Source organism: Ovis canadensis, chromosome 3, assembly GCF_042477335.2.
Source record: "Ovis canadensis isolate MfBH-ARS-UI-01 breed Bighorn chromosome 3, ARS-UI_OviCan_v2, whole genome shotgun sequence".
NCBI lineage: Eukaryota > Metazoa > Chordata > Mammalia > Artiodactyla > Bovidae > Ovis > Ovis canadensis.
This window is the reverse complement of record NC_091247.1, coordinates 28,186,535-28,199,576: the sequence shown is the minus strand read 5'-3', so window position 1 is coordinate 28,199,576 and position 13,042 is coordinate 28,186,535. Positions and strand designations below refer to the sequence as shown.

Below are 13,042 nucleotides of genomic sequence, written 5' to 3'. Positions count from 1 at the left end.
GTAGAACATGTATATCAAAACATCTTTATTCTTGTCGTGATCATCGAAAAGGCAAGAGAGTTCCAGAAAACATCTATTTCTGCTTTGCTGACTATGCCCAAGTCTTTGAATATGTGGATCACAATAAACTGGAAAATTCTGAAAGAGATGGGAATACCAGAGCACCTAACCTGCCTCTTGAAAAACCTATATGCAGGTCAGGAAGCAACAGTTAGAACTGGACATGGAACAACAGACTGGTTCCAAATAGGAAAAGGAGTATGTCAAGGCTGTATATTATCACCCTTCTTATTTAACTTCTATGGAGAGTACATCATGAGAAACGCTGGACTGGATGAAGCACAAGCTGGAATCAAGATTGCTGGGAGAAATATCAATAACCTCAGATATGCAGATGACACAACCCTTATGGCAGAAAATGAAGAAGAACTAAAGGGCCTTTTGATTAAAGTGAAAGAGGAGAGTGAAAAAGTTGGCTTAAAGCTCAACATTCAGAAAACGAAGATCATGGCATCCGGTCCCATCACTTCATGGGGAAAAATGGGGAAACAGTGGAAACTGGCTGACTTTATTTTTCCGGGCTCCAAAGTCACTGCAGACGGTGATTGCAGCCATGAAATTAAAAGACACTTCCTCCTTGGAAGGAAAGTTATGACCAACCTAGATAGCATATTCAAAAGCAGAGACATCACTTTGTCAACAAAGGTCCATCTAGTCAAGGCTATGGTTTTTCCAGTGGTCATGTATGGATGTGAGAGTTGGACTGTGAAGAAAGCTGAGTGCCGAAGAATTGATGCTTTTGAACTATGGTGTTGGAGAAGACTCTTGAGAGTCCCTTGGACTGCAATGAGATCCAACCAGTCCATTCTAAAGGAGATCAGCCCTGGGTGTTCATTGGAAGGACTGATGCTGAAGGTGAAACTCCAATACTTTGGCCACCTGATGCGAAGAGCTGACTCATTTGCAAAGACCCTGATGCTGGGAAAGATTGAGGGCAGAAGGGGACGACAGAGGATGAGATGGCTGGATGGCATTACCAACTCAATGGACATGGGTTTGGGTGGACTCCAGGCGTTGGTGATGGACAAGAAGGCCTGGCGAGCTGTGGTTCACGGGGTTGCAAAGAGTCGGATATGACTGAGTGACCAAACTGAACTGAGCTGAATCACAGTAGAGGCACTAGAGGGAAATCTTGAAAGCCTTTGATACAGGACATAACTAAGAATGCAACTTTGAACAAATGATCTTTTAAATAGTGCAAGGATTTAAGTGAACCCTCTGTTTTATTCAAATGGCCATGTGTTGCCTGGGCATGAAATCGCTATTGTAGGTTGTAGCCATTATTTCTTAAAATTGGCAGTTTAGTTTAGAGTACATTGAAATTTCATAACATTTTTTTGAGGTTTTCGTTTGTGGCATTTGCGTGTGTGGATGTTAGGTTCATGAGAAATAATATTCACATTGTGCGTCACAGTCCAGAACATGAAAATCACTATAATATAGTAACCATAAAAGTTATTTTATGTCCACTTGCTTTTTATGTCTGTATCCACCCCCTACCATCTTTTTCAACTTGAACCTCTTTGAGCTCCTTTAACTTTAAACATGTTCTCTTTAGCTATTTCCTACCTTGTACTTTTCACATTTACTTTCCAGAAGAGGAAATTCTAGCATAAATCTTCCTTAGCCTCCTTTCAGTTCAGTTCAGTCACTCAGTCGTTTCCGACTCTTTGCGACCCCATGAATTGCAGCACGCCAGGACTCCCTGTCCATCACCATCTCCCGGAGTTCACTCGGACTCACGTCCATTGAGTCAGTGATGCCATCCAGCCATCTCATCCTCTGTTGTCCCCTTCTCCTCCTGTCCCCAATCCCTCCCAGCATCAGAGTCTTTTCCAATGAGTCAACTCTTCGCATGAGGTGGCCAAAGTACTGGAGCTTCAGCTTTAGCATCATTCCTTCCAAAGAAATCCCAGGGCTGATCTCCTTCAGAATGGACTGGTTGGATCTCCTTGCAGTCCAAGGGACTCTCAAGAGTCTTCTGCATCACCACAGTTCAAAAGCATCAATTCTTCGGCGCTAAGCCTTCTTCACAGTCCAACTCTCACATCCATACATGACCACAGGAAAAACCATAGCCTTGACTAGACAGACCTTAGTCAGCAAAGTAATGTCTCTGCTTTTGAATATACTATCTAGGTTGGTCATAACTTTTCTTCCAAGGAGTAAGCGTCTTTTAATTTCATCGCTGCAGTCACCATCTGCAGTGATTTTGGAGCCCAAAAAAATAAAGTCTGATACTGTTTCCACTGTTTCCCCATCTATTTCCCATGAAGTGATGGGACCAGATGCCATGATCTTCGTTTTCTGAATGTTGAGCTTTAAGCCAACTTTTTCACTCTCCTCTTTCACTTTCATCAAGAGGCTTTTTTGCTCCTCTTCACTTTCTGCCATAAGGGTGGTGTCATCTGCATATCTGAGGTGATTGATATTTCTCCCGGCAATCTTGATTCCAGCTTGTGTTTCTTCCAGTCCAGTGTTTCTCATGATGTACTCTGCATATAAGTTAAATAAGCAGGGTGACACTATACAGCCTTGACGTACTCCTTTTCCTATTTGGAACCAGTCTGTTGTTCCATGTCCAGTTCTAACTGTTGCTTCCTGACCTGCATACAGATATCTCAAGAGGCAGGTTAGGTGGTCTGGTATTCCCATCTCTTTGAGAATTTTCCACATTTTATTGTGATCCACACAGTCAAAGGCTTTGGAATAGTCAATAAAGCAGAAATAGATGTTTTTCTGGAACTCTCTTGCTTTTCCCATGATCCAGCGGATGTTGGCAATTTGATCTCTGGTTCTTCTGCCTTTTCTAAAACCACCTTGAACATCAGGGAGTTCGCGGTTTACGGATTGCTTAAGCCTGGCTTGGAGAATTTTGAGCATTACGTTACTAGCATGTGAGGTGAGTCCAATTGTGCGGTAGTTTGAGCATTCTTTTGCATTGCCTTTCTTTGAGATTGGAATGAAAACTGACCTTTTCCAGTCCTGTGGCCACTGCTGAGTTTTCCAAATTTGTTGGCATATTAGTGCAGCACTTGCACAGCATCATCTTTCAGGCTTTGAAACAGCTCCACTGGAATTCCATCACCTCCACTAGCTTTGTTCGTAGTGATGCTTTCTAAGGCCGACTTGACTTCACATTCCGAGATGTCCGGCTCTAGGTGAGTGATCACATCATCATGAGTATCTGGGTCGTGAAGATCTTTTTTGTACAGTTCTTCCGTGTATTCTTGCCACCTCTTCTTAATATCTTCTGCTTCTGTTAGGTCCATACCATTTCTGTCCTTTATCGAGCCCATCTTTGCATGGAATGTTCCCTTGGTATCTCTAATTTTCTTGAAGAGATTTGTAGTCTTTCCCATTCTGGTGTTTTCCTCTATTTCTTTGCACTGATCGCTGAAGAAGGCTTTCTTAACTCTTGCTATTCTTTGAAACTCTGCAATCAGATGCTTATATCTTTCCTTTTCTCCTTTGCTTTTCGCCTCTCTTCTTTTCACAGCTATTTGTAAGCCCTCCCCAGACAGTCATTTTGCTTTTTTGCATTTCTTTTCCATTGGGATGATCTTGATCCCTGTCTCCTGTACAATGTCACAAACCTCATTCCATAGTTCATCAGGCACTCTATCACATCTAGTCCCTTAAATCTATTTCTCACTTCCACTGTATAATCATAAGGGATTTGATTCAGGTCATACCTGAATGGTCTAGCGGTTTTCCCTACTTTCTTCAATTTAAGTCTGAATTTGGTAGTAAGGAGTTCATGATGTGAGCCACAGTCAGCTTCCAGTCTTGTTTTTGTTGACTGTATAGAGCTTCTCCATCTTTGGCTGCAACGAATGTAATCAATCTGATTTCGGTGTTGACCATCTGGTGATGTCCATGTGTAGAGTCTTCTTTTGTGTTGGTGGAAGAGGGTGTTTGCTTTGACCAGTGCATTTTCTTGGCAAAACTCTATTAGTCTTTGCCCTGCTTCATTCTGCATTCCAAGGCCAAATTTGCCTGTTACTCGAGGTGTTTCTTGACTTCCTACTTTTGCATTCCAGTCCCCTATAATGAAAAGGACATCTTTTTTGGGTGTTAGTTCTAAAGGTCTTGTAGGTCTTCATAAAACCGTTCAACTTCAGCTTCTTCAGTGTTACTGGTTGGGGCATAGACTTGGATAACTGTGATATTGAATGGTTTGCCTTGGAGACGAACAGAGATCATTCTGTTGTTTTTGAGATTGCATCCAAGTACTGCATTTTGGACTCTTTTGCTGACCATGATGGCTACTCCGTTTCTTCTAAGGGATTCCTGCCCACAGTGTAGATATAATGGTCATCTGAGTTAAATTCACCATGTCTTTATTGGCATATATTAGACTCAGAAGTGGGTTTATTCTGTTTTCCTTTTACTTTCGGAGTAGAGTCCCAACTGCTTAACATGACCCAGGAAGCTCTTCATGAGTCTTCATTCTGATTATGGCTGCAGTTTTATGTTACCACAACTCTGTACCATCCTACCAAAAGCTTCTTTGATATCCTGTCTCTCTGCGCTCGCAGCACTTACACTGTATTCTACTTGTTTTTCTGACTAGATTGTGATTTGTGAGGGCAGATCATATCTGTCCTCCTCAGTGTTTAATCCCTAGCTCATAGTTGACTTAATAAAGATTGAATGAAAAACCACTATTGAACGATAGTAGTTCTAACTGCTCTGAACATTTATTGTGTGCCTGTTATGTGCTAGTAGTGTATAGTCATTTATATTTAATTTGAACAGAAATTACTGATTATATACCTGTTTTATACATGAAGAACCTTAGAACCAGGTTGCGTTACATGCTCAAAGTCACTTAGGTAGTAAGAGTTAGGATTATCATATACTCTCTCCTCCCCAACCCCAATTTCAGAATAGAATTTTTTTTCCCAATGAAGAAAATCATGCACATGTTTTTATTATTTCTCTCTCTTTCAAATACAGCTGGTGTATTTTCAGCAGGCCTTGCTCCAGCTGCATTTGTGCCAAATCCATATATTATTAGTGCTGCTCCTCCAGGGACTGATCCGTATACTGCAGCAGGATTGGCTGCAGCAGCTACATTAGCAGGTAACTTACTGTTCATACTTGTTTCTTGTTCTGGATTTAGTTTTAATTTTGGGGTAAGCTTTACTTTGGTCTGTTGGGGCAATTTGAAGTTCCTAGTGAAAAGTGAAACATATATCCAGAATGAAATGAAGTTTGCAGAATTAGTTTATTTTTCAACTGTAAAGCTGCAGGAGAAAACCTAAGTCTAGTAACTCTTTTCCTCCTGTGCATAGTTGGTTTACATTTTAGTTTTATAGTTTCAAAAATTTTACATTAGTAAATCTTTATTCTTGTAAGTGATCCCATTTACGCACAGAGACAATGCAAATAAAGTTACTTCTCAGAAAATAAGCTGGACACTCACAGGAGTCTCTTAATGCAACTACCCCTAGGTCAGGAATAGTAAACACCCAGGTCAGGAATAACACAAGGTAAAGAGGTTCAGTCTTGAGTAAATTAGTATCTAAAAAGTAAAGTTTAATTAGCAATATCAGAATAAACAGGCAAGCTGAGGGTGGAAAAGGTGGGATTGAGTTGGAAAGAATATATTAGTAAATGTCAAAGCCTGATAACTACCAGTCAAAATCTGGACTAAAAAGCAAAAGTATACAGTGTCATGTATCAATTGTATTGCACTAAAGCTGGAAAAAAACCTTTTTATTTTTTTAAAAACCAAATTGTATTTCCTGTTTAAGTAAGGAAGATTTGTGTACTGGTTTGGCACATTATTGAATAAAGTGATTTGTTGTCTAGGGTTTAGAGGGAGAAGTTGGTTTACATTGAGTCAGTTATAGAGACAGGAATGAATTGGTCTTAAGCATGATTTATGTTGGTTACCAAGACAGGAGCAGGGAGATATCAACCATGGAAGTGTGTTTCCTTGTTTGAAGCTGTCGATTGACTAACTTTTCATAACTTGAAGCTGTCAGTGATAAACTCGCTGAATTACCACTGATCAATTAATGTTAAATCCGCTTCTAGTAGTTATTTATTATCAGGCCTGCAGAACAGGTATTTTTTTCTTAGGCATTTGTGGGTTTCTTAGGTATCTGTGGATTTTTTTTTTTTTAATACACAAGAATTTTAAGATGTGGGGGGAAAAATGTTAATTTCAAATTCCTGCTGGATCCGTTAGTTAGCCAACTGAAACTAACCTGTCACAATGAATACTTTTGGTGTAGATCTGCCTGTGATTCCATAAGGATGTGAGCTTTCCTGGTACCATTTAACTGGATGTTAATACGTAAAGTGCTGGTATATCTTAAATACAGAGAATCATTAATCTGTGAATCTGTGGAACCTGAAAGAAGCAACTTTAAGTGATCATTAGTTTTGAGATACGGATTCTTGGCATTCTGGACTTACTTAGACTTTCTGAGATCAGTACTGTCCAGTAGAAATAGAACAGGAGCCAGATTGTAACTTAGATTTTTTTTTCCCCTCTAGTAACCATATTATAAAAGTAATAAACATGAACTTAATTTCAGTGATCTGTTTAACTATTGATTATTGATAATTTTTATTGATAGATACCTTTTTTTTAATGCTAAGTCTTCAAAATCCCTATAGTAAGTATGTATTACGTACTTAGAACACATCTCAGTTCAGGCTATTCAACTTTCAACTGTATAGCCACAGGTGACTTCTGTCTCCTTTTGGACAGAGAAGTTCTAGCTGGATGTCTGATTCTTTTGTTTTGTTGTGACAGTGTATCCTTTCTTCATAAATCCTTTTCTTATGTTTTAAGAGTCTTTATTGTAGATTTTGTTTAAACTGTCTTTAGAATTATTTATTTTTTTTTTCTGAAGCTTTTCATGTTAGTGGTTCAGTTACACTGGGCTTTATTTTCTTCTAAAACAGAGTGAAACCAAGAGTTTGACTTTCTAAAATACGTGTTAGATACACTAATATGTAATGCTTCCCTCGTAGCTCAGTTGGTAAAGAATCTGCCTCCAATGCAGGAGACCCAGATTCAGTTCCTGGGTTGGGAAGGTCCTGTGGACAGAGAAGCCTGGCAGGCTACAGTATATGGGGTCTCAAGAGTCGGACACAACTTAGTGACTACACCATCACCACCACCAGATACACTAAAATCATATCAGTGGAATTTAGGACATGTTTGTTTTATCAGCCAGGAAACATGACATGTTAATTATTAATTTAATGGTAGGTCTTATTTTGTGTGATACTACATACTGACCAGAAATTAAATTTTATCTTGGATAAAGTAGATAGAGCAAGAATTTACTCTGTTTTTCCTGGGTTGCTTTCTTATGTCTGTGTCCCTTTATGATTATATTATATAGTTCGTTCTTGTTTTAACTCACTGGTTCCAGTTTCCTAACCACATAAGCACTGTTTCATTTATTTTTATGTGATTTTCAATTGCTTTGTGAGAATTGTAACTAATTTTGTTTCAGATATGAAAAATATTTTAAAATTGTTTACAAATAAAATATACTTTTAGCAAGCTTAGTACCAAAATGTTCCCTAGTTTTTTGTTATAGTTTACAAATTAAAAGCCAAAAATGCTTTCAGTTAAAAAAATTCCTTTTTAAAAAGAGTGATGAATTGAATATAGGAAATCTTTATGTTGTCTAATGTTCCTGTTTGCCAGTGTCAAGTGCATAAACTAGTATTCAGTAGATATTGAAAAGGTGATTAAGTGTCCTGTCAGTTCATTTGTCCCTCTTGAGTTTAGTTCCATATCTCTTCATTAATACCACTGTTGTCACCTCTGAATACTTTCTTTTTTTAATAATCCATGCCTCAGTAGACTTTGTCTCTAGTAGAATTGTGAAAGGGGAAAGCAATTCCATGTGGATATAGGATTGTAAGGACATCTACTCTTAAGTCTTATACACTGTTCCTTTTTTATGATCTAATGGTAACTGACCAACCTTACTCTATAAAATGTAGTGACTTTTTTTTTTTAAATTTTTTTGGGGGGGCGAAATGTGGGGTTTAGGTCCGGCAGTGGTTCCACCTCAGTATTATGGTGTTCCGTGGGGGGTGTATCCAGCCAATTTATTTCAGCAACAAGCTGCAGCTGCGGCAAACAACACGGCAAATCAACAAGCAGCATCACAAGCTCAGCCTGGACAGCAACAGGTATAGTGTAGGCTTGCCTTCATTAAATAAAACTTTATAAAGAATCTTTGAAGTTGTATGAGCCCCTTGTGTTCAAGATCTGTGTTCTTTCTCTGTTTATTTTTCCCAGTGTGTTTAGCACAGTACCTATCATATAGTTGATACACAAGTAATACGGGGGTTTTTTCCCCTCTAGTTGTAATTATATGAATTTGAATATTTGGTTGTATTCCACTTCTACATTTCCGTTTTTGAAACTGTCCTGAAATCTCTTAACAGTTTTTAATTTTTTCTTCACTTCTTAAAGTGTACTCACAGTGTTTCTATTAAAGTGATTGTCAGTTCATTTTCTTCTGGGTATTGAAATTACTGTTTCAAATATTAACTTTATATATTTCTGACCAGAAAAAGGAGGTTACTGGGTACTTTGTGTTTAAGCAAGCAAAGAGGAAATATTTTCAGTAAAGGTTAGATTTAATTTCTTAAAACAGAAAATGTTTATCTTGAAGATTTTTTCCCGGTTTCTGCTTTCCTGAAGCTATTTTTGTAAGTAAATGTCAAGAAAAATTCTGATAAAAATACTAGAATTCTGGTTGTCAAATTTATCATACTTATACCAAAGAAGCAACTTCAATGACAAGTACAGTGTTTGTTACTTGGCAGTTGAATTTTCTTTTTAAACTATGTTGATGTTCTGTTAAAGCTGTCCTTTGACTCAGTCCTTGTAGATTATGCCATAGCACCATTTAATACTCTTAAAATCTGTCTTCTTCAGCTAAATAAAAAAAATCACTTTGCCTAAACATTATCCATACTTGTGGCATGATGCTTGCTTACATGGTTGGACTTGAGATGAATCCCCCTTGTCCTGAACTGTTGAAGTATTTACCTTTGTGAAATTAATGTGTATCATGGTTGTTTATTATCACTGCAAGAAGAGCTGTGTATTATGAAGTAGTAAAGTTTGACCATTTTTAAGAGTTTTCACATTTTTTTATGAAATCTTTGTTCTTATTTTCATGCTAAGATTTTACAGTAAAAAGCAGCTTTTTGCTCACTTTATTAAAGCTTCTAAATCCTAAAAACTTGGTTAAATTTGAAGTTTTCACTCTGCATCACAGTCTTGTGAGAGACTAATTGAGTGATATTTACTTTATAGTTTTCAGTCTTAGAAAATAACAAAATTTAAACTTTTTTCTTCATCTGAAATTTTGCCCTTCCCCCCAAATATCTCTCTCATTTTAATGCTACTTTGGTAAGTTAAAAAGCACAAATACTAGAAATAATTTTTTGTGAAGACCTTCTAAAATCTCCATGTTGCTTAATAGATTATGTTCTTGAATTACATAATTTGTACTTTTTAATAGTAAACTGACATTTCTTTGAATGTAAATAAGTTCAAAGACTACCCAAAGGCTATCTGCAATATAAAGTTGTCTAAGATAAATTAATTTGTTATTTTCTAGTATCGTTTCTAAGGAAATCATTTGTCCTTTGTAGGTTCTCCGTGCTGGGGCAGGTCAGCGCCCTCTTACTCCCAATCAGGGCCAGCAAGGGCAGCAAGCTGAATCACTTGCAGCAGCAAATCCAACTTTGGCTTTTGGTCAGGGTCTTGCTACCGGCATGCCAGGTATATAGTTGGTTAATTGTGGAAATTTGGATAGATTTAAAAGGTTTAAAGTAGATTGTCATACCAAGGAGTGAGAAAAATCAACACGCCTTCAGATCTTTCACTGTAATAAATTATTTAGAACTCAGGTGCCAATAGGTGAAATCAGTATCTTTTGTGAGACTTAATGACAGGGATGACAAATGTGCATTAGAATTCTCAAAAACATTTTTTCTTAGTCTGTTTATAGTGTGACTCATAGCATCTTTCTAATGGAGCATAGCCCAGAATTCTTAATGCAGTGCTTTAAGAAATAAAACCATTTGTTAGCATGTAAGACAAAACCTATTTGCCATTCCTGCCTTACAAGGTTAGTCATTTAATTAGTTAATGTTGAGAAATGTACAGCTAACATTTTCCACTTAGGACTTAGTTCAGCGTTATTTAGTACATTTATAGTATTTTAATCTATTGCTATTTAAAACCTAATGGCATCAGTATATAGTAAATTTCTGCCCGTTGCTGCAGTACAACTTTTAGAAAAGACCAGCAAACTACATTTTTTGTAAAGTTAAGTTGTGTAAAAATTACTTTCAATAGTAGTGAAAGATGGAAGGTATTTTTCTTAAGTTAATAAAGTAGCACTTGTTACGTTTTTAAAGTGAAATTTAAAGGTTACGTTTGAATGTCTGTAGATAATACATCACCTCCTGTTCTATTCCTTCATATTTCCAAACTCCTAAAGACACACTTTTAAGCATGCTGTTTTTTCACTTTTAGTATAAGAGTATTCCTTTAACCATGAAGAGTGCAGCTGACCCTTGGACAATCACCAGTTTAAACTGTGTGGGTCCACTTGTACTTGAATCTTTTCCAATCAAGATGTACTATAGCACTACATAGTCTGTGGTTGATTGAGTCCTGCAGGTGCAGAATAGTGGGTGTGTAGGGTTGACTGTAAAGTTACATGCAGATTTTTAGTTGCACAGAAGGTCAGTGCCCCTAATACCTGTGCTGTTCAAGAGTCAGCTGTACTTATTAATGCAATACATGTTCCAGTTTCATTTAATTGTGCTGTAGATAAATTTTTTCTTCAGATCATGTAGGATATATGTTTAATGCATTGGAGAAGGTCCCAACTTACATGATGAGGGTTTTTTAACATGCTGCTAGGTATTTCTTTATATTGTTTTGAGGAATTCTGTATCAATTACATTCATTCTGTTCTCTCTGAAATTCTGAGGTCAGAATTTGTCGACTTGTTTACCCTACTGAATGAAAAAGAATGTTAATACTGTCTCTGAAGTACAAATGATAGTAGAACAGGGCTATTCTCGTTATCTTCCTTTTTTTATCTCAGCTTTATCCTTGCTTCATGGAAGCTACTGTCCCAGAGCTGCTGTAGATTAGAGACCTGGCAAAAGCAGCCCTTTGTGAAATGGACTGTGAAGCTGAAATTATAGGCCCATGGAGGGATGGAACAAAGCTAAAAAGAACTGAACTGGGAGTTTATGAAAGCCCCTGCTGAGACTATTCTGGGTCCCTCTTGAAGAGTCACAGAGTACCATAGTCCTGCCTTACTAGATTCTAAGTAGGACTGTGATTTAAGAGAATGCTTCTGGACTGTGTATATTTGCTACTCCCTTTTTCTGTTACTTATTTTTTTTAGACTTTTGATGCTGGTCCTATTATTTACTTCCTATAAATGCCTTTGCTCCAGTTCCTCATGTTCTTGTTGACTTTAAAACATCAAGGTATTTTGCTATTAATTTTATCAACTTTGATCTTCTCAAAATTTATTTTTATGTTCACTTCCATTCTATAAGAAAGCAATTTTTTGCTTTTTTGTTTTGCTTTGTTCACCAGTGAACTCTATGTTGGTAATCCTAACAGAAAACCACATTTTACAGTATATTTGTCTATAAAGAATTGACTGTCTTTGGAGTGATGAGAAGTCTAAAAGCAGGTAAAACTTTTAGGAAGAAATCAGGTCATTTTACCTAATATTCTGAGCCACAACATTTAGTTCCTTTAGACTATAAATGTAAAAATCACTCTCATAAAAAGGGCTTTACTAGAATTAATATTGGTGTTCCTAAGTGACGTGTTGATTGTGTATATCATTCTCTCACTATGAAACTTTTCTCTGTCTTCTGCACTTCATTCTTCCCGGACCATGATGAAATAATTCTCCTTTATTCAAATAGTTAACATAGTTACAAAAGTTTATGTGCTAATAGAAGAGCTTGCTTAAAAAAATTGATGTTTGTTTCTTCAAATCTCATAGAGTTCTTAGCTTTTCCACATTCTGTGTCTCACTTCTCACCCATTAAATCCCTATTGTACTGTGTTGATTACAGACTTTCAGTCCTTCTGCATGACTATATATGCCATCCATTGTTTCTTAGTCTTATATTTTCAGTCATTCTCCCTCTGCCACCTCCTTTTCTATAACCACTATGATACTAGTCTGCCTCTTCATCCTAAAAGACTTTCTCTCTTGTGCTCCTCTCTTACTCTGTTGATCCCTTTCAGAATTTATATTCTATCTCACACTGCTCCATGATTTTTCAGTAGTTCTTATGTAACTCAGTGCCAGAGTATGACTTCCTCTCCATCCTTATTTTTCTTCATTCTTCAATTCTTTGTTGTATGTCTATCTTTCTGAAACTCCTCTCCCCTACATTTGTATGATATTTTACTCTCCTGGCTTTCTCATTGCTTTTTGTCAGTCTCCTTTTCCTCGGTGTATCAGTGAAACGTAAATGACAGTCTAGTTTAGTGATTAGATGCTTTTGGAGTCAGATCTGCCATATTACTCTACCACTTGATTGTGTGACCTTGACCAATTTGCTTTCCTCTTTGAACCTCAGTTTCTATACTGGAAAAATAGAGATGTTTTATATACCTTCTGTGGGAGAATCTTAACTGGTTTCACTTTTCACCTATTGTTCCTGTGCCAGTACACCAAGTGAGTTTACATCTGCATCTTGGATTCTTTTCTGAACATGTAACACATTACTGCCTTTGTACAAAATATTACCATGTGTATGTTCCTGCTATTCCTTAAACTGAAAATGTCCCCAAAATGAGCTCACTTCTCCCAGATTTGCTTCAGTTCAGTTCAGTCGCTCAGTCGTTTCTGACTCTTTGCGACCCCATGAATCGCAGCACGCCAGGCCTCCCTGTCCATCACCAACTCCCAGAGTTCACTCA

The 13,042-nt window shown here is 37.3% G+C and overlaps 1 protein-coding gene across 16 annotated transcripts in view; it reads left to right on the top strand.

Moving 5' to 3' along the window:
• PUM2 (pumilio RNA binding family member 2) overlaps positions 1-13,042 on the top strand; it is a 121,764-nt gene that overhangs the window by 62,207 nt on the left and 46,515 nt on the right. For all 16 annotated transcript variants that reach the window (XM_069582631.1, XM_069582627.1, XM_069582622.1 and 13 more), the window contains 3 exons: positions 5,023-5,148; positions 8,096-8,238; positions 9,718-9,847. In XM_069582631.1, coding sequence (XP_069438732.1) covers positions 5,023-5,148; positions 8,096-8,238; positions 9,718-9,847 — 399 coding nt within the window. The remainder of the gene's footprint in view (positions 1-5,022; positions 5,149-8,095; positions 8,239-9,717; positions 9,848-13,042) is intronic.